Source organism: Salvia splendens, chromosome 15, assembly GCF_004379255.2.
Source record: "Salvia splendens isolate huo1 chromosome 15, SspV2, whole genome shotgun sequence".
NCBI classification, from domain to species: domain Eukaryota; kingdom Viridiplantae; phylum Streptophyta; class Magnoliopsida; order Lamiales; family Lamiaceae; genus Salvia; species Salvia splendens.
Genome location: NC_056046.1, coordinates 1311049 through 1331693, shown reverse-complemented (window position 1 = coordinate 1331693; position 20645 = coordinate 1311049). Strand labels below are relative to the sequence as shown.

General features: G+C 37.3%; 4 protein-coding genes across 16 annotated transcripts; all 4 read left to right on the top strand.

Moving 5' to 3' along the window:
* The first annotated feature begins 751 nt into the window (after window positions 1-751).
* On the top strand, window positions 752-5665 carry LOC121767540. Of its 3 annotated transcripts, none has more exons than XM_042163826.1 (3): window positions 752-920; window positions 1281-2079; window positions 5171-5665. In XM_042163826.1, the coding sequence occupies exons 2-3, from the start codon at window positions 1325-1327 to the stop codon at window positions 5643-5645; spliced, it is 1230 nt and encodes a 409-aa protein (XP_042019760.1). In that variant the 5' UTR covers window positions 752-920; window positions 1281-1324; the 3' UTR covers window positions 5646-5665. The 3 variants fall into 3 exon arrangements, with proteins under 3 accessions (XP_042019760.1, XP_042019761.1, XP_042019762.1); XM_042163827.1 differs by lacking the exon at window positions 752-920 and adding an exon at window positions 1082-1170; XM_042163828.1 differs by lacking the exon at window positions 752-920 and adding an exon at window positions 1114-1170 and having other exon boundaries at window positions 1315-2079.
* A 1879-nt stretch (window positions 5666-7544) lies between these two features.
* LOC121769425 lies at window positions 7545-10216 on the top strand. Its single transcript, XM_042166227.1, has 4 exons — window positions 7545-7637; window positions 7908-7932; window positions 8020-8814; window positions 8891-10216. The coding sequence occupies exons 3-4, from the start codon at window positions 8063-8065 to the stop codon at window positions 10086-10088; spliced, it is 1950 nt and encodes a 649-aa protein (XP_042022161.1). The 5' UTR covers window positions 7545-7637; window positions 7908-7932; window positions 8020-8062; the 3' UTR covers window positions 10089-10216.
* Window positions 10217-12310: 2094 nt separating this feature from the next.
* LOC121769424 lies at window positions 12311-14884 on the top strand. The gene is made up of 4 exons (XM_042166226.1): window positions 12311-12370; window positions 12649-12673; window positions 12761-13545; window positions 13623-14884. Exons 3-4 carry the CDS (start codon window positions 12791-12793, stop codon window positions 14809-14811), a joined length of 1944 nt encoding a protein of 647 aa, XP_042022160.1. The 5' UTR covers window positions 12311-12370; window positions 12649-12673; window positions 12761-12790; the 3' UTR covers window positions 14812-14884.
* A 524-nt stretch (window positions 14885-15408) lies between these two features.
* On the top strand, window positions 15409-19880 carry LOC121767553. Of its 11 annotated transcripts, none has more exons than XM_042163852.1 (6): window positions 15409-15697; window positions 16511-16599; window positions 17049-17074; window positions 17459-17520; window positions 18177-18224; window positions 18491-18554. In XM_042163852.1, the coding sequence occupies exons 1-5, from the start codon at window positions 15620-15622 to the stop codon at window positions 18198-18200; spliced, it is 279 nt and encodes a 92-aa protein (XP_042019786.1). In that variant the 5' UTR covers window positions 15409-15619; the 3' UTR covers window positions 18201-18224; window positions 18491-18554. The 11 variants fall into 11 exon arrangements, with proteins under 11 accessions (XP_042019786.1, XP_042019785.1, XP_042019782.1 ...); XM_042163851.1 differs by having other exon boundaries at window positions 18159-18224; window positions 18491-18546; XM_042163848.1 differs by adding an exon at window positions 19490-19880 and having other exon boundaries at window positions 15411-15697; window positions 17049-17098; window positions 17459-18224; window positions 18491-19394.
* Window positions 19881-20645: the final 765 nt, after the last annotated feature.

Here is a 20645-nt window from a genome sequence, read left to right as displayed (position 1 = left end):
TGATCAGGAGAAATTGAAGGCGGTTGAGTCTGGATTAGTGAGCGAGCGGCAGATGATGATGCAATTAATCTCCCAACGTTTCCAGGTGATAAGGTTGCTGACAAGGTTAATTTCGGTCGACGCCTTCTTGTTTGTGGTGCTGCTTACACTCAAGCACAGGCTATGTTCGACGGAATGCGTAACAGAAATTGTACTGCTTGCTATCCAAAAAGTCTATATATGTGGATACTTCAAAAGTATATATGTCGAATAAATAAAATAATAACATTAGATTTCCGGTGACCGGTGATCAGGTATGGCCTTGCTACATATTAAAAGCATTGTTAATGTTATAGTTAAGCTGTCACTCTTACTTTTACAAATTTGTGTCTGTTTTTATATCATTATAAGTTAAATATATGCTGGAGTCATTTTAGTTATACAACAATAATTGCATATAAAGTATAATTAATGATTGATATAAATAAAGTTGGGACTAAAGTTGTAAACATGTATAGAACCAAATCAATTCGAATCCCTTTAATGTTAAACCATTTTGAAGAGAACATGAATATGCTTTGATGTAAAACTGAGGTATATTTATTTTTTTGTCTATATGTACATACATAACGGTGTGATTCTTGATTATCTAGAATGTTTAGTGCTCTTTATTCTTTACTTTCATGTGTATCTAAGGCAATACATGTGATTTGAGTATACATTATATATAGCGGTTTACTCATGACCTGTTACACATTGGACAATTCAACACCTCACAGTCTAATTTTTTTGTCTGATAACAAATATACAGATTTTTGGCTGGGTAGAAAATGGTAACAAAAGATACTTTATGCAGAAGAAGAAGATATGAAAGAGAATGAGAATTTTCTTAATTGAAAATCAATCTGCACAAGCTGGTGAAGCCATCATGTATATCTGAGGTTAGAAGGCCCACACATTGCTTTGTCTAGATTGTTAATGCTCTTTATTCTTTACTTCCATGTATATCTTTGTCTGGAATGTTAATGCTCTTTATTCCTTACCTTTATGTATATCTAATGCATACATTTGTTTGAGTTTTACATTATATATAGTGGTTTAAGCATGATCTTTTATTGCACAACTCCACATTTCACACTATATTTTTTTACTGATTACATAGATTGATTTGCACTGTTTCTGTGGATACAGGTACAAAAAACTTTCTTTTACCTAATATTTTTTCAGTTTCGTTGTCTAATTGTTGCATGCTCATATTTCTCTCACGAATTTATATTCATATTTTGCGTGCTTATTTTCAGTTATATTGTGGCCTGTTCTTGCATTGTACCATAGGGATTCAGTCATGGAGAAGAAGGTCATCGAGCGTTTCTACCACCAACATCCTTTGATTCTCACTGAAAATGTGAGTAAAGACGAGACTCCAAATTGTTATGGCTGTGGTATTCCCGTGGTAGATTTGGAGGTGGCGTATGTTTGCACGGTTCAAAATTGTTCGAATAGGATTATCCTCCACAAGAAATGTGGAGAATTACCTAGCCAAATTTTGCACCCTAAACACCCTGAGCATCCCCTTTACCTATTTGATTACCACCCAGTATTGACTACCTGGTGCAATAGTTGTATGTGCGATATTGGTAATGTGCTTGGATACCAATGTACAAGTTGTGAATTCGATGTCGACTTAACATGCGAAAGAATAAGTATTGATGATAGTTTAGAGAGGAAAATTCAAGTAGAACACCCGAGTCACCCTGATCACCCTTTGACACTAATGAGAAAGCCCTTATTTCCATTTTATTGTGATGGTTGTGGCGTTAAAGATGTGGACATGGCTTTCATATGTTCAACGTGTGAATTTATGGTACACAAAACTTGTGCTTCGTTGCCTCTCATCCTCCCCGCAAATCTCCGATACCACCACCACCATCTTTCTCTTGCCTTCAGCTTTCCAATGAAACATCACAAATACATACACGATTGTGATGTTTGTCATGAGATATTGGACAGAAACTGTTGGGTGTATTATTGTGGTGATTGCAGATTCTTTGCGCATATCAGGTGTGTTGCATCCACGACTGCTGAGAAAGACTCGGATTTGTAAGTTCTTACAGCTCATCTTGTTGTCTCTCTCTTGTTTAATTGGTTTGTTGATTTACTACCTAATCTTGAGATGTTATCATAGGGATATAATACTATGCTAACTAATTTTAAAGTGCTAACGTACATTCAATCTCGTGCTGCCACGTGGCACAAAACATGCAATATTGTAAACATTAAAATGCAATATACATTTGTAAAAGTGATAGATGGATTTCAGCATATTGCATTTTAGTTATTGACAAATTGCATTTTTTATTGTTGAGTTTTGCATTTTAGATATAGACGATTTAATTTGCATTTTGTATATAGACGGATTGCATTTATATATAGTTTATTTTGCATTGTAGACCATTTATGTTAAAATGCAAAACTCAACAATATAAAATGCAATCTGCGGAAATGCATATACATCTCCAAATGTATATTGCTTTTTAGTGTTTACAATATTGCAATTTACGTACCACGTGGCAGCACGAGATTGGATGTACGTTAGCACAAATCTAGAATTGAGTTGTGGGATTGAATCTCATGAAACAAATACACTACATATTTAATCTCGAGATACAATCTTGCAAACCAAACATCCCCTATGTGTAGTATTTTGATACGAACCTCTATTATTATTATTTAGTTTAGATATTATAGGGATTTAGCATATCTTTTTCTATATCTTTGTTTTCTTGTTCGTTAAGTCAGTAGCATTATAAATAGGATAGACTGTTATCTTTTTTATTCATTCAATCAATATATGAAATTATCATTCTTTTGGCTCAATCGAGTAGCAAACAAGAAACATCTCCTAAGGTTGCCGACGAGGCTGATCTCGCGCTCAACCGCCCCTTTTTGCCGTCCAAGTCACGACCCAACGTTGGGCGCTCGACAACGACGACATCTCGTTTCTTGATTTTGTGTGGAAATCGACGTTAAGGATTTAGGTCCTTAACAACTGGTGCTTTCATTGAGAGCTGACCCTCCCACCATCTCGAATCGAAGCTACACCGCCACCCGACGGAAAACATTCCGCGCACAGCAACTGCTTTGGTTGTCGATTCCCGCCTGTCCGCCGAGCTCTAGCCGCAGGACAACACTACTTCTGCAACGCCCGACGGGAAGGATTCCCGCGTGCCGCGTCGAAGTCAGACAATCATCATCCACCACAGCCACGCCTCAGTCCGTCAACATGTCATACGACTACGCCGGCTATTGCCGTCGTCAATACGACTTCCCTCAGTCCACACAGCCATGCCGTCCCTACCATCCGGCCCAACCTCGCCGTGTAACCAGTTGGGACCCTCCAAGCATCCGGGTGGAAGTACTCCGCCCGCCGTCATGGCTTGATCCAGAATCACCCTACGTCTCACACCACTTGGATCCACCTGATCGTCGCCCACGGCCGAGATACCAGCCCATCGAGTACCGCGATGGCGCGCAAGACGCTTGGCCACGACACCGCGGCGGCTACGTCGAGAGAGGTGGCCACCTATCCGATCGGGGAGAGCATCAGACCCAATTACGGTTTGATCGCTACCCGACAACCGCAACGCAGCGGCACCGCCCAACGTGCTGGGACCCACCGGCGCAACAGCAGGACCGCGGCTACCCGACCGTTGACCGGCCCCGACGCTCGGAGACGTGCTGGGACCGACCTCGCCCTCGGGAGGAGGTGAGAGCGCGAGTCCAGCCCGCCTCCCACCAGCCCTACTACTCCACCGAAAATCCAACGCGGGACCTGTACAGTCAGCCCGCACGTGTGACCAGTCAAACTCCAGAGCAGCCACGCCTGCCGCTAATACGCGTCTCCCAAGCGGAGAAGTCAGAACGGTCCAGGTTGGGTCTCTGCTGGCACTGTCCCGAGAAATGGGTGAGGGGACATGTGTGTAAACAACGCATTCTATGTTATGCGGATAATGGGGAGGAGTTTGAGGAGAACATTCAAGATGAGAATTTAGCCGAAGAAAAAACTGATTATACTCCCACGATAGTATTCGTTGATGATGTTCCCAATGACATTACCGATGTTCACAATGATGGCGCTCCTCTTGATGTTCCAAACAACGAGTCCCCTGGAGAGTTCGTCAAGAACATAGGGATTGTCAAGAACGACAATGAGTCACCGCAAGTGCTCGTTAGGGTATATGATGAGAAGATTGGTGAAAAGGAAGAGACATTGCTAGAAGATAAAGAGGAATATGGTTCTATTGGTGAAGTGGCGAAGATAATCGCCTCACTCAATGTTGTTCAAGTGTCATCCAAAAATGTTGTTGCAAATTGTTGGGGCAAGAAAGGAGATGGTACTTACACCGATTTGCCCGTAATTGCTTGTGTCTATGTGGATTTGAATGTCGGTGATGTTCCAAGTATGAATCATCGATCAACATCGCTCGACAAAGATGCCAGGTTGATCCCTCCGAGTAATGACATGCCATGCTTGGGCATTCTGGGAGGCGTGGACAAGTTTTTCGATTTGGCAAGGAATTTTTCCGACAAAGTTGGGTCTTCTTTGTTGATTTTTTATGGAAGTGAAGAAGGGAGACATCCATCTGTTCGATGTGTGTTTGATCCAGGAGGAGTTGCCTCGCCGAAGCTTCTGCTTTCAACTCTCCTTTTTGCTTCGTGGTTCCCACCTTGAGGACAATGTGGATTTTAACCGTGGGGGAGTTGATACGAACCTCTATTATTATTATTTAGTTTAGATATTATAGGGATTTAGCATATCTTTTTCTATATCTTTGTTTTCTTGTTCGTTAAGTCAGTAGCATTATAAATAGGATAGACTGTTATCTTTTTTATTCATTCAATCAATATATGAAATTATCATTCTTTTGGCTCAATCGAGTAGCAAACAAGAAACATCTCCTAAGGTTGCCGACGAGGCTGATCTCGCGCTCAACCGCCCCTTTTTGCCGTCCAAGTCACGACCCAACGTTGGGCGCTCGACAACGACGACATCTCGTTTCTTGATTTTGTGTGGAAATCGACTTTAAGGATTTAGGTCCTTAACATATTTTCACTTTCTTATATAGAATGAGTATAATAATAACCGATCTATGTATGTATAAATATAATCTACCATTGGTGATCATTTCAGGCACAGCAATGATAAAGATGGTTTGAATGTGATTGAATTCCCGCTACATCCACATGACATATCCGAGAAGTTAATCACACCTTTTGTGATGAGAAAAAAGGGTCTTAACAACATCCCGGATGCGAAAGGCATGCTAGCAACAGTGAAGATGCCAAAGACCAAAGCAAAATTTTCATTTTTATTCAATTATCACAAGCATCCCAAGTTTTGGATGTATCACTGCCGCCAATGCGACGTTTCGTTCCACATTTTTTGCCTCAACGCTGCAGCTGGCGGGTATCGAAACATCAAATTTGGGCGACGGTTTGTGTTCAATGCTGTCCACCCTAATCACCCCCTCACATTCAATTGTATCACTGTCAAGAGAAGGTGTGACCTTTGTCATAGTGATGTGTATAACTTGGGTGGGTTTGAATGTGCATCATGTTACTATCTTGTGTGCGTAAATTGTAGTAACAGGACAAGAGTTAGATGAAATGATGCAACATTCTCAAGTTGTCATTATCATCCATCTATTTGATTTTACTTGTGAATTTGGTGAGGATGATTAAATCTCAAGAAATGGTTGTATTTGAATTTGGTGAGGATGATTAAATCTTAAGAAACATATGCTCTAGTCATTTAGTTATAAAACAATAATTGCATATAAAGTATAATTAATGATTGGACAAAATATAGTAAAAGGGAAAAATTTTAAATTGTGAAACTAAAGTAATAAAGACATGTAGAACCAAATCCATTCGTATCCCTGTTTCTACGTATTAAATAATTTTGAAGAGAGCATAAATGTTTGTTCTTTGCTTTGACACTCTTTATTTTTATGTATAACTAAGTTAGAAGGCCTACAATCTACAATCTATTTTTGCTTTGTCGTGATTTTTATATTTTTTTGGTATTATATTTTCACGAATTATACATGAAACAATGCAATATTTATCCTAAAGTTAATTGAAAATTATAAGTTAAATAATAAATTTTATCAAAATTTTAATTGCATAAGACAATAGAGAAATGTGAAAAAATGAATTGACTAGAAGCCAATTCATTTAAATAACAATTTTCCAAATTATTGAACTTGAAACCAAAACTGAGTCTCACTGCTGAACCAAAAAAACAAATTATCTGTTTAGTTTATGTTCACAACGTGAGTTGTCAACTTACAGATTTGACCTAAAATCTTGAAAAAAATTCACTGGAAAAATGGAAATATCAGCAAAATCGGTATTTAAATTGGAATTGGAACAGTCGATTTTGGAATCGGAATTGGCGGCATTGTAGTTTGAATTGCAGGTAGCAAGCATATAGCATAAAAAGTCAAATTCATGAGCAAGCTGCAAATGAGGATACAATTATTCTCCCAATGTTGTTGAATCTGTGCGTGATATTGAATCTGTGCTTGGGTACGAATGTTCTAGCTGTGATTTCGATTATGATGTAACATGTGGAAAGATAAGCATAGATATGATACTAGCAGAGAATAGGCAAATAGAACACCCAAGTCACCCTGATCACCCTTTAACACTGATGAGAAAGCCTTCATTTCTCTTTTAACTGGGAGAACGTGAAGGTGGCGGAGTGTGGATGCATGCACAAACCATGTTCGACAAAATGCCCGACTGAAATGACGGTGCTTGCTATCCAAAAACAAATAATCAGGTATGAGCTTGCTACAGATTAAAAGTGGCGTTAATGTTATAGTTAAGGTGTAACTCTTACTTTTACAACTTTGTGTTTGCTTTGGAATCGTGTTATAATTTTAATATATTTCTCCAGTCATTTTAATTACCTAACACAATGATTGCAAATAAAGTAAAAGATAAAATTGTGGGGCTAAAGTTGTGAAGATATATTGAATCAAATACTTGTGGGACAAAAAAAGGTTTCGAACCAAATCAATCTGCATCCTTTTCACATTGTAAACCATTTTGAAGAGTGCATAAAAATTTGTTCTTTGCTTTATCTTAAAAACTAAAGTATACTCCCTTTGTCTGCCATTAGGAATCCCACTTTTTGGCAGCACGATTTTAAGAAATATTAAGAAAAGTGGGTTGAAAAAAGTTAGTGGGGTATGAGTTCCACTTGTATATATAATTTTTAAATGAAATGTGAGTGGAATAAGTTGGTGGAATGTGAGACCCTATTACCATTTATGGTAAAAGTGAATCGGGACTCCTATTCGCGGACGGACTAAAATGGAAAACGGGACTCCTATTCGCAGACGGAGGGAGTAATTATTTTGAGTGCATATATATATGCATATACATACATAACAGTGTGATCCTTGATTGTCTATAATGCTAATGCTCTTTATTCTTTACTTTCATGTATATCTAAGTTAATACATTATATATAGTGGTTAAATCATGATCTGTTACACATTGCACAATTTCACATCTCATACTCTATTTTTTTTTCCTTTTACACATACACAGATTTTTTCAGTGTTTCAGTGTTTCAGTGGATGCAGGTAAACTTGAGAGAATACAAGCTATATGTTTGTCTATAGTTGTAGTAACATTTTCAATATCTTTGTGCCGTCTAGTTTGTTAATACTCTTTATTCTTTGCTCTATATTCCCACATTACTTGGTCTACAATGTTAATGCTCTTTATTCTTTGCCTTCATGTGTATCTAAGGTATATTTTTGTTTGAATTATATATAGTGGTTTAAGCATGGCCTGTTACACATTGCACTCCACATCTCACACACTATTTTTTTTCTGATTACATAATACAGATTTTGCTCTGTTTCGTGGGTACAGGTATTTTTGAAAGAACTAAAACTTTGTCTATTTATGCTCATATCACTCTCTCAAATCTGTATTAATATTTTGCTCTCTTATTTTCAGTTATTCTGTACCTGTTCTGGCATTTCACCGTAGAGATTCAGTCATGGAGAAGAAGGTTATCGACTGGCTCAACCACGAACATCCTTTGATTCTTGCTGAAAATGTGAGTAAAGACGAGACTTCAAATTGTTATGGGTGTGGTAATCCTGTAACTGATTTGGAAGTGGTATATGTTTGCACGGTGCAAAATTGTTCGAATAGGATTATTCTCCACAAGAGATGTGGAGAATTACCTAGTCAAATTTTGCACCCTAAACATCCTCAACATCCCCTTCATCTATTTGATTACCACAAGTTATTCGGTCTCTGGTGTGATAATTGTTTGCGTGATATTGAATCTGCGCTTGGGTACAAATGTTCTAGCTGTAATTTCGATTATGATGTAACATGTGGAAAGATAAGCATAGATATGATACTAGCAGAGAATAGGCAAATAGAACACCCAAGTCACCCTGATCACCCTTTAACACTGATGAGAAAGCCTTCATTTCTCTTTTGTTGTGATGGTTGTGGCGTTGAAGATGTGGACATGGCGTATATATGTAGCATATGTGAGGTGTGGATTCACAAGAGTTGTGCATCGTTGCCCCTCATTCTCCCCTTAAATCGCCAATACCACCACCATCCTCTTTCTCTTTCCTTCAGTTTTCCATCAAAGTATTGCGAGTATATATTCGAATGTGATGTCTGTCTCAAAAGATTAGATAGAACAAGTTGGATATATTTTTGTGGTATTTGCAGATTCTTTGCCCATATCAGATGTGTTGTTGCATCCACCACAGGAGACTCAAATTTGTAAGTTTCAATTGTTTGATTTGTTACCATACAACACTTATGATTCGTACTTTTTTTTTATATTTGACCATTCCAGACAACATGATGAGGATGATGGTTCTGACGCGATTGAGTTCCCGCTACATGCACATGACATATCGAAGGAGTTAATCACACCTTTTGTGATGAGAGAAAAAGGTCTTATCAACATCCCGGATGTAGCAGACATGCCAGCAACGGTGAAGATGGCAGTGACCAAAGCAAGGTTTTCATTTTCATTCAATTATCACAAGCATCCTTTGAGTTTGGTTTCAGAGATGTCCAGTAAAGATGATGAAGTTGATCACAACAATATGATGGACGAGAGAGATGATGATGGTGATGATGCGTTGAAGATATGTGATGTGTGTGTCACACCCATATGTTCTCCTCCATATTACGAGTGTGCTCCTTGCAAATATTTTGTGCACTCCATTTGCTCCTTGCTTCCAAAAACATTATCTTCTCCTCATGTCCTGTATAGTGGTTGCCCAGAAATGCATGATACGAACCACAAACTCACACTCTACTCAAGCTCATTATCCATAGATATGGGTACAATGCCTTGTAGGTGTGTGGCTTGTGGATATATCACAAACGGGATGGTGTACGAGTGTGAAGGGTGCGAGATGAAGATAGATGTCAAGTGCGCTTCTCTACCGACAACTATCAGACACGCATCTCACCCACGCCACGGATCACTGGTCATGACTAGAATACCACCAAGAGAAGAAACTGGCAAACCGAAACGTTGCTCTGGCTGCTTATATGTCTTGGACAACTGTATTGCATATTGCTGCAGCAGCAATGACTGCGACTTTAAGTTGGACTTGAACTGTGCTATGCTGCCGGCGAGCATAACGATGCGTGAGTGGGACAAGCACCATTCATTGATGTTGTCATTTGATGCCTCTTTCGACCATCCCTCCGACTTTGTTTGTGATCTTTGTGAAGTGGAATTGCATCCCAAGATGTGGATGTATCACTGTCACCAATGCGACGTTTCATTCCACCTTAATTGTCTAAAAGCTGCATCTGGCAGGTATAGAAACATCAAATTTGGGCGCCGATTTGTGTTGGACGGGATTCATCCGAATCACCCGCTCACTTTCAATCACATCACTACCAAGAGAAGATGCAACCTTGGTGATGCGGGTGTGTATGACTACTGTGGGTTTGAATGTGCATCATGTTACTATGTTGTGTGCTTTGTTTGTGTTAGGAAAGAGTTATCTAAAGTGGATGTACTAATTTGAAAGTTGTTGAGTTTGGTCTTTCCTTCGGTTTTGTATGCTCTCTCCACTTTTTTAAGTTTATTTTTCAATTATCCATCACAACCAACTCACAACATATGTTTAAAATAAATGAGACTCTTATTTCACTCTCTTATTATCTTTTGCTAGCTAAGTCAACTAAACTGTTAAACGAGTGATAAGTTATTGTCATACAAGTGGTGGAGGTTGACTCAACTTATTTTAACACAAGTAATACCCGCAAGTGTACGGGGCTAGTGTAGCAATTAGTAAGCAAGAGTATCGTATCCCACAGAGACAAATTTATGTCAACTTAAATACCACGAACAAAAATCAACTACTATCTAGACAATTAAGTGCAATTTGGTTTGTTCTAACAACTAATAAAAAGCATATAATAAGCAAGTAACGATTAAGAGCAAGAAAACACGGTGTGATAATAATATGAAAGAAAATATGGAGAAATTGTAGAACTCAATGATCCGATGCACAATTCCAAGCTCTTACCCAATTGATTCGCCTTACCTTTTGGTGTCTCTAGAGTTACTAAGTCAACCACGATTATAGATTAAACCCCCTCCCGATGTGAGAAACCTGTAGATTAGATGCTAGAATTGAAGTCACCTTCTAATCCTAAAACCTCTAACTCCCAAAAGTTCGATTAGGTTAGTGACCTCACTCAAAACCTCAACTCTCCCGAGTTCTATTGTATTAAGGTGTGAATTATTCTTCTTTCCGGATTAACTATTTCATCTCCCGATTAATCTAATTAATCCTACACAATCAAGTGGTGATCAAGCAATTGAAAGGAATAAACCCAAGAATAATCAAATAACTATAAGAGCAAGGCAAGAACAAAATCAATCGGATAAAAACTATGAAATTAGTGCATCATCACCACGAATTCTACAAGAGATGTTTAGCTACTCATGTTCATGACAAAAACCATGTTCAACACATAGGAATTCAACAAAAACATGAAATAAAGATACTAAGTACTCCTGTGAGATCGATCTATGGAATGAAGCTTCAATCTTCCGATGTGGACTCTTCAATCTTCAAATCTCTCTCTCCAAAGTGTTCTTGGGGTGTGTGGTGAGTGTAGGAGGCGTTAGGTGTTGTGTGGAATGAACCCTAGGCTTCTTCTCCTCTCAATCCCCTTCAAAAATCGCGTTTTTGGCATAAAAATACATCAAAACAACGTACCCGGCCGGGTGGAATTATAAAGGGTAAAATTCACCCGGCCGGGTGATGATTTTCGACCAGATTCTGCTCAATTTGCGTCACCCGGCCGGGTTAATTTACAGGGTAATAATTCACCCGGCCGGGTGAGATTTTCTGGACAACACAGTGTTCGTAAAACGGCCATAACTTCTTCTACGGGGCTCCGATTGAGGCGTTTAAGATACCCACGCGAAGCTCTTTCGAAGACGAAGAGAATGATGTGCATTGGGGGTTGATTGGACTTCAAAATCTCTAGTAAAATTGTCTCAAACCTAGGCTGCTGCACATCCACCTATTTTGCACCTTTTTCTACACATGTGGTGCATTATTCGCAGATACCAAAATGTGGCAGTTACTTTTCCGTCAAATGTCAATAATAACCCTATAATGCATACAACCACCTTCTATAATGCAACACGGAACCAGTTTTATAGAATCAATCTGATCCGTTGATGCCTTAGATCTAACGCATAATATTAAGAAGGAAAAAAGATCTAAGATGTGAAAAGGAGAATAACGCTCCCATATATATATATATATATATATAGAGTTTTGATCCATGCAAAACCATTCTTAATACAAAAATGCAGAACCAAGCATACAAAAGTCATTTTTAGGTCATTGTAAGCTTATTTTTACGTCATTATAGTAAGGATGACATGAAATGATCTTAACATGACCTCAAACCCAAAGTTTATAATATGACCTAAAACTGCTTTACAATGACCCTCCGTGTCTTTGTTTAATTATTGACCATTGGATTGTCAAATCTCATGGTCAGGATTTGGTCTGGATTTTGTATTGAGATCAAGTTTTGTATTGATCATTTTCCTATATATATATGCATATATATATATGCATATACATACATAACAGTGTGATCCTTGATGGTCTATAATGCTAATGCTCTTTATTCTTTACTTTCATGTATATCTAAGTTAATACATTATATATAGTGGTTAAATCATGATCTGTTACACATTGCACAATTTCACATCCCATACCCTATTTTTTTTTCCTTTTACACATACACAGATTTTTCAGTGTTTCCGTGGATGCAGGTAAACTTGAGAGAATACAAGCTATATGTTTGTCTATAGTTGTAGTAACATTTTCAATTTCTTTGTGGCGTCTAGTTTGTTAATACTCTTTATTCTTTGCTCTTTATTCCCACATTGCTTGGTCTACAATGTTAATGCTCTTTATTCTTTGCCTTAATGTGTATCTAAGCTATATTTTTGTTTGAGTTATACATTATATATAGTGGTTTAAGCATGGCCTGTTACACATTGCACTCCACATCTCACACTCTATTTTTTTTTCTGATTACATAATACAGGTTTTGCTGTGTTTCGTGGGTACAGGTATTTTTGAAAGAACTAAAACTTTGTCTATTTATGCTCATATCACTCTCTCAAATCTGTATTAATATTTTGCTCTCTTGTTTTCAGTTATTCTGTACCTGTTCTGGCATTTCAGTCATGGAGAAGAAGGTTATCGACTGGCTCAACCACGAACATCCTTTGATTCTTGCTGAAAATGTGAGTAAAGACGAGACTTCAAATTGTTATGGGTGTGGTAATCCCGTAACTGATTTGGAAGTGGCATATGTTTGCACGGTGCAAAATTGTTCGAATAGGATTATTCTCCACAAGAAATGTGGAGAATTACCTATTCAAATTTTGCACCCTAAACACCCTCAACATCCCCTTCACCTCGTTGATTACCACCAGGGGAGTGAACTCAGGTGGTGCGATGTATGTTTGCATGATCTTAAACCCGTGCTTGGGTACACATGTTTTAGCTGTGATTTCGATGTTGATTTAAAATGTGAAAGGATAAGCATAGATATGATACTAGAAGAGAACAGGCAAATAGAACACCCAAGTCACCCTGATCACCCTTTAACACTGATGAGAAAGCCTTCATTTCTCTTTTGTTGTGATGGTTGTGGCGTTGAAGATGTGGACATGGCGTATATATGTAGCATATGTGAGGTGTGGATTCACAAGAGTTGTGCATCGTTGCCCCTCATTCTCCCCTTAAATCGCCAATACCACCACCATCCTCTTTCTCTTGCCTTCAGTTTTCCATCAAAGTATTGCGAGTATATATTCGAATGTGATGTCTGTCTCAAAAGATTAGATAGAACAAGTTGGATATATTTTTGTGGTATTTGCAGATTCTTTGCCCATATCAGATGTGTTGTTGCATCCACCACAGGAGACTCAAATTTGTAAGTTTCAACTGTTTGATTTGTTACCATACAACACTTATGATTCGTACTTTTTTTTTTATATTTGACCATTGCAGACAACATGATGAGGATGATGGTTCTGACGCGATTGAGTTCCCGCTACATGCACATGACATATCGAAGGAGTTAATCACACCTTTTGTGATGAGAGAAAAAGGTCTTATCAACATCCCGGATGTAGCAGACATGCCAGCAACGGTGAAGATGGCAGTGACCAAAGCAAGGTTTTCATTTTTATTCAATTATCACAAGCATCCTTTGAGTTTGGTTTCAGAGATGTCCAGTAAAGATGATGAAGTTGATCACAACAATATGATGGACGAGAGAGATGATGATGGTGATGATGCGTTGAAGATATGTGATGTGTGTGTCACACCCATATGTTCTCCTCCATATTACGAGTGTGCTCCTTGCAAATATTTTGTGCACTTCATTTGCTCCTTGCTTCCAAAAACATTATCTTCTCCTCATGTCCTGTATGGTGGTTGCCCAGAAACGCATGATACGAACCACAAACTCACACTCTACTCAAGCTCATTATCCATAGATATGGATCCAAAGCTTTGTAGGTGTGAGGCTTGTGGTATTGTAACAAACGGGATGGTGTACGAGTGTGAAGGGTGCGAGATGAAGATAGATGTCAAGTGCGCTTCTCTACCGACAACTATCAGACACGCATCTCACCCACGCCACGGATCACTGGTCATGACTAGAATACCACCAGCAGGAGAAGAAGCTGGGAAACCGAAACGTTGCCATTGCTGCAGATATTTGTTGAAAAAACGTATTGCATATTGTTGTAGCGGCAACGACTGTGACTTTGCGTTGGACTTGAGATGTGCTATGCTGCCGGCGAGCATAACGATGCGTGAGTGGGACAAGCACCATTCATTGATGTTGTCGTTTGATGCCTCTCTCGACCATCCCTCCGACTTTATTTGTGATAATTGTGAAGAGGGATTGCATCCCAAGAAGTGGATGTATCACTGTCACCAATGCGACGTTTCATTCCACCTTATTTGTCTAAGAGCTGCCTCTGGCGGGTATAGAAACATCAAATTTGGGCGCCGATTTGTGTTGGACGGGATTCATCCGAATCACCCTCTCACATTCAATCACAACACTATCAAGAGAAGATGCAACCTTTGTGATGTGGGAGTGTATGACTACTGTGGGTTTGAATGTGCCTCATGTTACTATGTTGTGTGCTTTCTTTGTGTTAGGAAAGAGTTATCAAGTTGTTAAGAGTGTGTTTACTTGTTCTTTCCTTAGCTTTTGTATGCTCTCTCCACTTTTTTAAGTTTATTTTTCAATTATCCATCACAGCCAACTCACAACATATGTTTAAAATAAATGAGACTCTTATTTCACTCTCATTATCTTTTGCTAGCTAAGTCAACTAAACTATTAAACGAGTGATAAGTTATTAAGTGTCATATAAGTGGTGGAGGTACATAACTATGCATAAATAACACATATTATTCCTTCCTTCTAGTAAAAAGACATTTATTTTGAACACAAAATTTAAGAAAATTATGCAGTGAGTTAAATGAATTATAAAATAAACGATAATAAATAGTCTAATAGGAGAAAAATTGAGTTAGGATTAAATGTTTTTGTTTTTGCCATAAATACAAATAGCTTAACTAACTTAGAAAATCCAATGGCTAGTAGTAAATGTAAACATAAAATCTACATTCATAATTGAACTTTACGATAAATCAATTTATAAATATAAATTAATTTAAAATATACATACTATATTGCAACAATTTATGAAATTAGAATTTTAAATTAAATATCTACAAATTTAAATAATTTTTAAAACTTAAAAGACTTGATCAATTTTATTTATATATTATCAGTTCCTAGTCAATCCCATGTAATTCGCCCCCTTCAACCTCGAAAAACCTCTTCTCCCGCCACTGAGCGGCCGTGATTCACCGTCGGCGATTGACACGACGCTCTACGCCCTCTCTCTTGGCAGCAAAATCACATCTTTCAACTGGGAAACCTTCTGGCTTTTACCGCTGCTGACATTCATGCCCAAATTATGTTCGACACAATGCTTGAGAGAAAAGATGTTGCTTGCTATCGAAAAACAGAATCTATGTGGAAACTTAATAATCAGGTATGACATTGCTACCGACTAAAAGTATTGTTGCAAGTGTCATGTACTCTTTGATATCAATTTGAATTTAAGTAAAGTGTAAGAAGTTAAAATTGTAGGACTAAAGGTGAAAAGATATGTACAACCAAATACAAAAGAGTGTGAACCAAATCAATTCGGATCCTTTTTCTACATATTAAAGCAGAACATAAAAATTTATTCTTTGCTTTGATGTATAAATACGGTATATTTATTTTAAGTGTATTGTCTGGAATGTTAATTCTCTTTATTCTTTACTTTGATGTATATCTATGGTTTGAAGGCCCACATAATACTTTGTCTAGAATGTTTATGTTTATTATTCAATCATGACCTGTTACACCTTCCACAATTCGACATCTCACACTATTTTTTTGTCTGTATTTCTGTCTTCTGAATACTATATACATATTTTACATCTTGTATTTTTTTATGCTTGTTAGTACAGATTCAACAGTTCTTGTTATACTGTGTTCTCTTGTTTTCTTTCCTTAGCTTTTGTATACTCTTTCCACTTTTTAGTTATCATAATTTTCTTTTTGGTTCATTAACAAAATATTTTAACTTCCGTTTATAGTAACATACATGATACACCTAACCTTTTTTAAGACCAAAATTAACTTTTACTCTTTTACTCTTAAATTAAATGAGACTCTTATTTCATTCAAAATACCTTTTGTTATCCAAGTCAACTAAGCCACTGAGCGTTCGCCATGACGTTTACTCCTTTTATCGTGGCAGCAAAGTCACATCTTTCAATTGTAAATCATATTTTTTAACTGCGAGAACGTGAAGGTGGTGGAGTGTGGATTCATGCACAAACCGTGTTCAACAAATGGCCCGACTGAAATGCCGGTGCTTGCTATCCAAAAACACATAATCAGGTATGGGCTTGCTACAGATTAAAAGTGGCGTTATGTTATAGTTAAGGTGTCACTCTTACTTTTACAACTTTGTGTTTGCTTTGGAATCGTGTTATAAATTTAATATATTTCTCCAGTCATTTTAATTACCTAAAACAATGATTGCAAATAAAGTAAAAGGTGGAAAGATTAATTTGTGGGGCTAAAGTTGTGAAGATATATTGAATCAAATACTTGTGGGACAAAAAAGGATTCGAACCAAATCAATCTGCATAAAAATTTGGTCTTTGTCTTTGCATATATGTACATACACATACATAACGGTGTGATCCCTGATTGACTATAACGTTAATGCTCTTTATTCTTTACTTTCATGTATATCTAAGGTAATGCATTTGAGTATACATTATATTACACATTGCAAAATTTCACATCTCATACTCTAATTTTTTCCTATTACATATATACAGATTTTTCAGTGTTTCCGTGGATGCAGGTAAACTCGAGAGAATCCAAACTAGTATGTGTTTGTCTATAGTTGTAGTAACATTTTCAATTTCGTTGTACCGTCCAGTATGTTAATGCTCTTTATTCCTTACTCTCATGTGGAGTATGTGTTTATTCTCTTTACCTTCATGTGTATCTAAGGTATATATTTGTTTGAATTTTACATTATATATAGTGGTTTAAGCATGGCCTGTTACACATTACACTCCACATCTCACATTCTATTTTTTTCTCTGATTACATAATACAGATTTTGCTCTGTTTCGTGGGTACGCACAGTTATTTTTGAGAGAACTAAAACTTTGTTTAGTTAATGCATGCTCATATTACTCTCTCAAAAATTTATTTTAATATTTTGTGTGCTCATTTTCAGTCATGGAGAAGAAGGTTATCGACTGGGTCAACCACGAACATCCTTTGATTCTCACTGAAAATGTGAGTAAAGACGAGACTTCTAATTGTTATGGGTGTGGTAATCCCGTAACTGATTTGGAAGTGGCATATGTTTGCACGGTGCAAAATTGTTCGAATAAGATTATTCTCCACAAGAAATGTGGAGAATTACCTAGTCAAATTTTGCACCCTAAACATCCTCAACATCCCCTTCATCTATTTGATTACCACGAGTCATGCCTTTCCTGGTGTGATATTTGTTTGTGTGATTTTGGTAAGGTGCTTGTCTACCGATGTTCAAGTTGTGAATTCGATGTTGACTTAACATGCGGAAGAAAAAGTGTTGATGATATATTAAGGGGGGCAATACAAGTAGAACACCCTAGTCACCCTGATCACCCTTTGACATTAATGAGAAAGCCATTATTTTCATTTTGTTGTGATGGTTGTGGTGTTAACGATGTGGACATGGCTTATATATGCTCAACATGTGAATTTATGGTACACAAAACTTGTGCATTGTTGCCCCTCATCCTCCCCATAAATCTCCGATACCACCACCACCATCTTTCTCTTGCCTTCAGTTTACCTATGAAACATCACCAATATATATTCTATTGTGATGTCTGTCTTGGGAAATTAGATAGAACAAAGTGGATGTATTATTGTGGTGATTGCAGATTCTTCGCGCATATCAGGTGTGTTGCATCCACGACAGCTGAGACAGCAGAGCAAGACTCAAACTCGTAAGATCTACAAGTACTAGGTTCATCTTTATTTAATTTGTTTCTCGACTTACTAACTAGTGTTGAGATATAATCATAACCAAAAAAATGTATATAGAGAAATTAAGGTTCAAATAAATAATTTCAATATTTTCCTTATATTGAGGTGCAAATACTTTTACATTCAGTCCAGATTTTGTTGTTCTCACATTGTTAAGATAAAACTACTGTCGTAATAATCTCTATGCATGTATATATATTTAATAAATTGTTGGTGATCATTTCAGAGACGGTGATGATAAAGATGGTTTGAATGTGATTGAATTCCCTCTACATGCACATGACATATCGAAGGAGTTAATCACGCCTTTTGTGATGAGAGAAAAAGGTCTTAACAACATCCCGGATGTAGCAGACATGCCAGCAGAAGTGTATATGCCACAAACCACCGCAAGTTTTTCATTTCTATTCAACTATCACAATCATCCTTTGCGTTTGGTTTCGGAATTGTCCAAGAAAGACGATGAAGTTGATCGCTACAAAGTGATGGATGAGAGAGATGAAGATGATGAATATGATGCGTTGAAGGTATGTGATGTGTGTGTAACACCCATACATTCTTCTCCATATTACGGGTGTGCTCCTTGCAAATATTTTGTACACTCCATTTGCTCCATGTTTCCGAAAACTTTATCATCATCTTCTTCTTCGTCTGGCCTGTATGGTGATTGCCCAAAAACACATGATAAAAACCATAAACTCACACTCTTCACAAGCTCAAGATCTATAGATATGGATCCAGATGTTTATAGGTGTGAGGCTTGTGGTATTATAACAAACGGGATGGTGTACGTGTGTGAAGGGTGCGAGATGAAGATAGATGTCAAGTGCGCTTCTCTACCGACAACTATCAGACACGCATCTCACCCACATCGCACACCGCTAATCTTGACTAGAATACCAGATAAAGAAGCTGGCAAACCGAAACGTTGTCATGGCTGCCAATATTTGATGAACGACTGTATTGCATATTGCTGTAGCGGCAATGACTGTAACTTTGCGTTGGACTTGAGATGTGCTATGCTGCCTGCGAGCGTAACGATGCGTGAGTGGGACAAGCACCATTCATTGATGTTGTCATTTGATGCCTCTCTCGACCATCCCTCCGACTTTATTTGTGATTTTTGTGAGGTAAAAATTATTCCAAAGTGGTGGATGTATCACTGTCGCCAATGCGACCTTTCTTTCCACCTGTTTTGTCTAAAAGCTGCATCTGGCTGGTATAGAAACATCAAATTTGGGCGCCGATTTGTGTTGGACGGGATTCACCCGAATCATCCTCTCACACTCAATCACAACACTATCAAGAGAAGATGCAGCCTTTGTCGTGTGGTTCGGTATAACCACGGTGGGTTAGAATGTGCCTCGTGTTACTATGTTGTGTGCATGGATTGTGGTTTGACAGAGTTAGCTAAAATGATGAAACTTGCAACTTAATCGGACAACATCTATTTGCTGAGAGTGTTTATTACATCTTGTATTTTTTATATATCAGAATCGAGATGTAAATCTCGTTAGTATAGATTCACAGTTCTTGTTAGAGTGTGTTTTCGTGTTTTCTTTCCTTAGCTTGTATACTCTCTCCACTTTTGGTTTATCATAATTTTTGTTTTACTCTCTCCACTTGAAAGAAATGATGTTGCTTGCTATCGAAAAACAGAATCTATGTGGAAACTTAACAATCAGGTATGACCTTGCTACAGATTAATTTGTTATCAATTTGAATTAAAGTAAATTGTAAGAAGTTAAAATTGTGGGACTAAAGTTGAAAAGATATATACAACCAAATAAACTCGCATCCTTTTTCTACATATAAAAGCATAGCATAAACATTTATTCTTTGCTTTGATTTATAACTAAGGTATATTTATTTTAAGTATATTGTCTGGAATGGTAATGCTCTTTATTCTTTACTTTGATGTATATCTATGGTTTGAAGGCCCACATAATACTTTGTCTAGATTTCATTTGTGAATTTTGTGAGGAGGAATTTATAAAAAATACCACCAAAATGAGTCTATATATGAGTTGCTATTTTGGTTTTCAGTTGTAATAAAATCGGAAATTTTAGTTAGTGCAATTGTGCTCGCTAAATTTAGACATTATACTACATATGTACACCTGAATAATATATTATCTTGATTTTTTTGGTGGTGTTCTTTCATTCAAAATAAAATACAAATGTGTATTTCTATTCATTTTACAATATTTTTCTTAGCATTAACAAATTAATAAACACACAAACTTAACGTAGTTCAAACGTAGATTTCATCTTTACCTTTAATTTCTAGTAATAAATCCCAAACAGATTGTCATATAGTAATTGGTAAAGTGAGAATAAAAAATTAATTTATGTGTTGTTAGTGAAAAAAATTGGACTTA

What these genes read in the sequence shown, in the direction of transcription:
- LOC121769425 (XM_042166227.1), top strand. Translation starts at nt 8,063, where the DNA reads ATGGAGAAGAAGGTTATCGACTGGCTCAACCACGAACATCCTTTGATT. An exon ending in ACCACAGGAGACTCAAATTT is followed by an intron (nt 8,815 to 8,890) that starts GTAAGTTTCAAT and finishes TGACCATTCCAG; the next exon opens with ACAACATGATGAGGATGATG.
- LOC121767540 (XM_042163826.1), top strand. Translation starts at nt 1,325, where the DNA reads ATGGAGAAGAAGGTCATCGAGCGTTTCTACCACCAACATCCTTTGATT. An exon ending in GCTGAGAAAGACTCGGATTT is followed by an intron (nt 2,080 to 5,170) that starts GTAAGTTCTTAC and finishes TGATCATTTCAG; the next exon opens with GCACAGCAATGATAAAGATG.
- LOC121769424 (XM_042166226.1), top strand. Translation starts at nt 12,791, where the DNA reads ATGGAGAAGAAGGTTATCGACTGGCTCAACCACGAACATCCTTTGATT. An exon ending in ACCACAGGAGACTCAAATTT is followed by an intron (nt 13,546 to 13,622) that starts GTAAGTTTCAAC and finishes TGACCATTGCAG; the next exon opens with ACAACATGATGAGGATGATG.
- LOC121767553 (XM_042163842.1), top strand. Translation starts at nt 15,620, where the DNA reads ATGTTCGACACAATGCTTGAGAGAAAAGATGTTGCTTGCTATCGAAAA. An exon ending in TGTGGAAACTTAATAATCAG is followed by an intron (nt 15,698 to 16,510) that starts GTATGACATTGC and finishes GAGAACGTGAAG; the next exon opens with GTGGTGGAGTGTGGATTCAT. An exon ending in ACTCGAGAGAATCCAAACTA is followed by an intron (nt 17,099 to 17,458) that starts GTATGTGTTTGT and finishes GCTCATTTTCAG; the next exon opens with TCATGGAGAAGAAGGTTATC.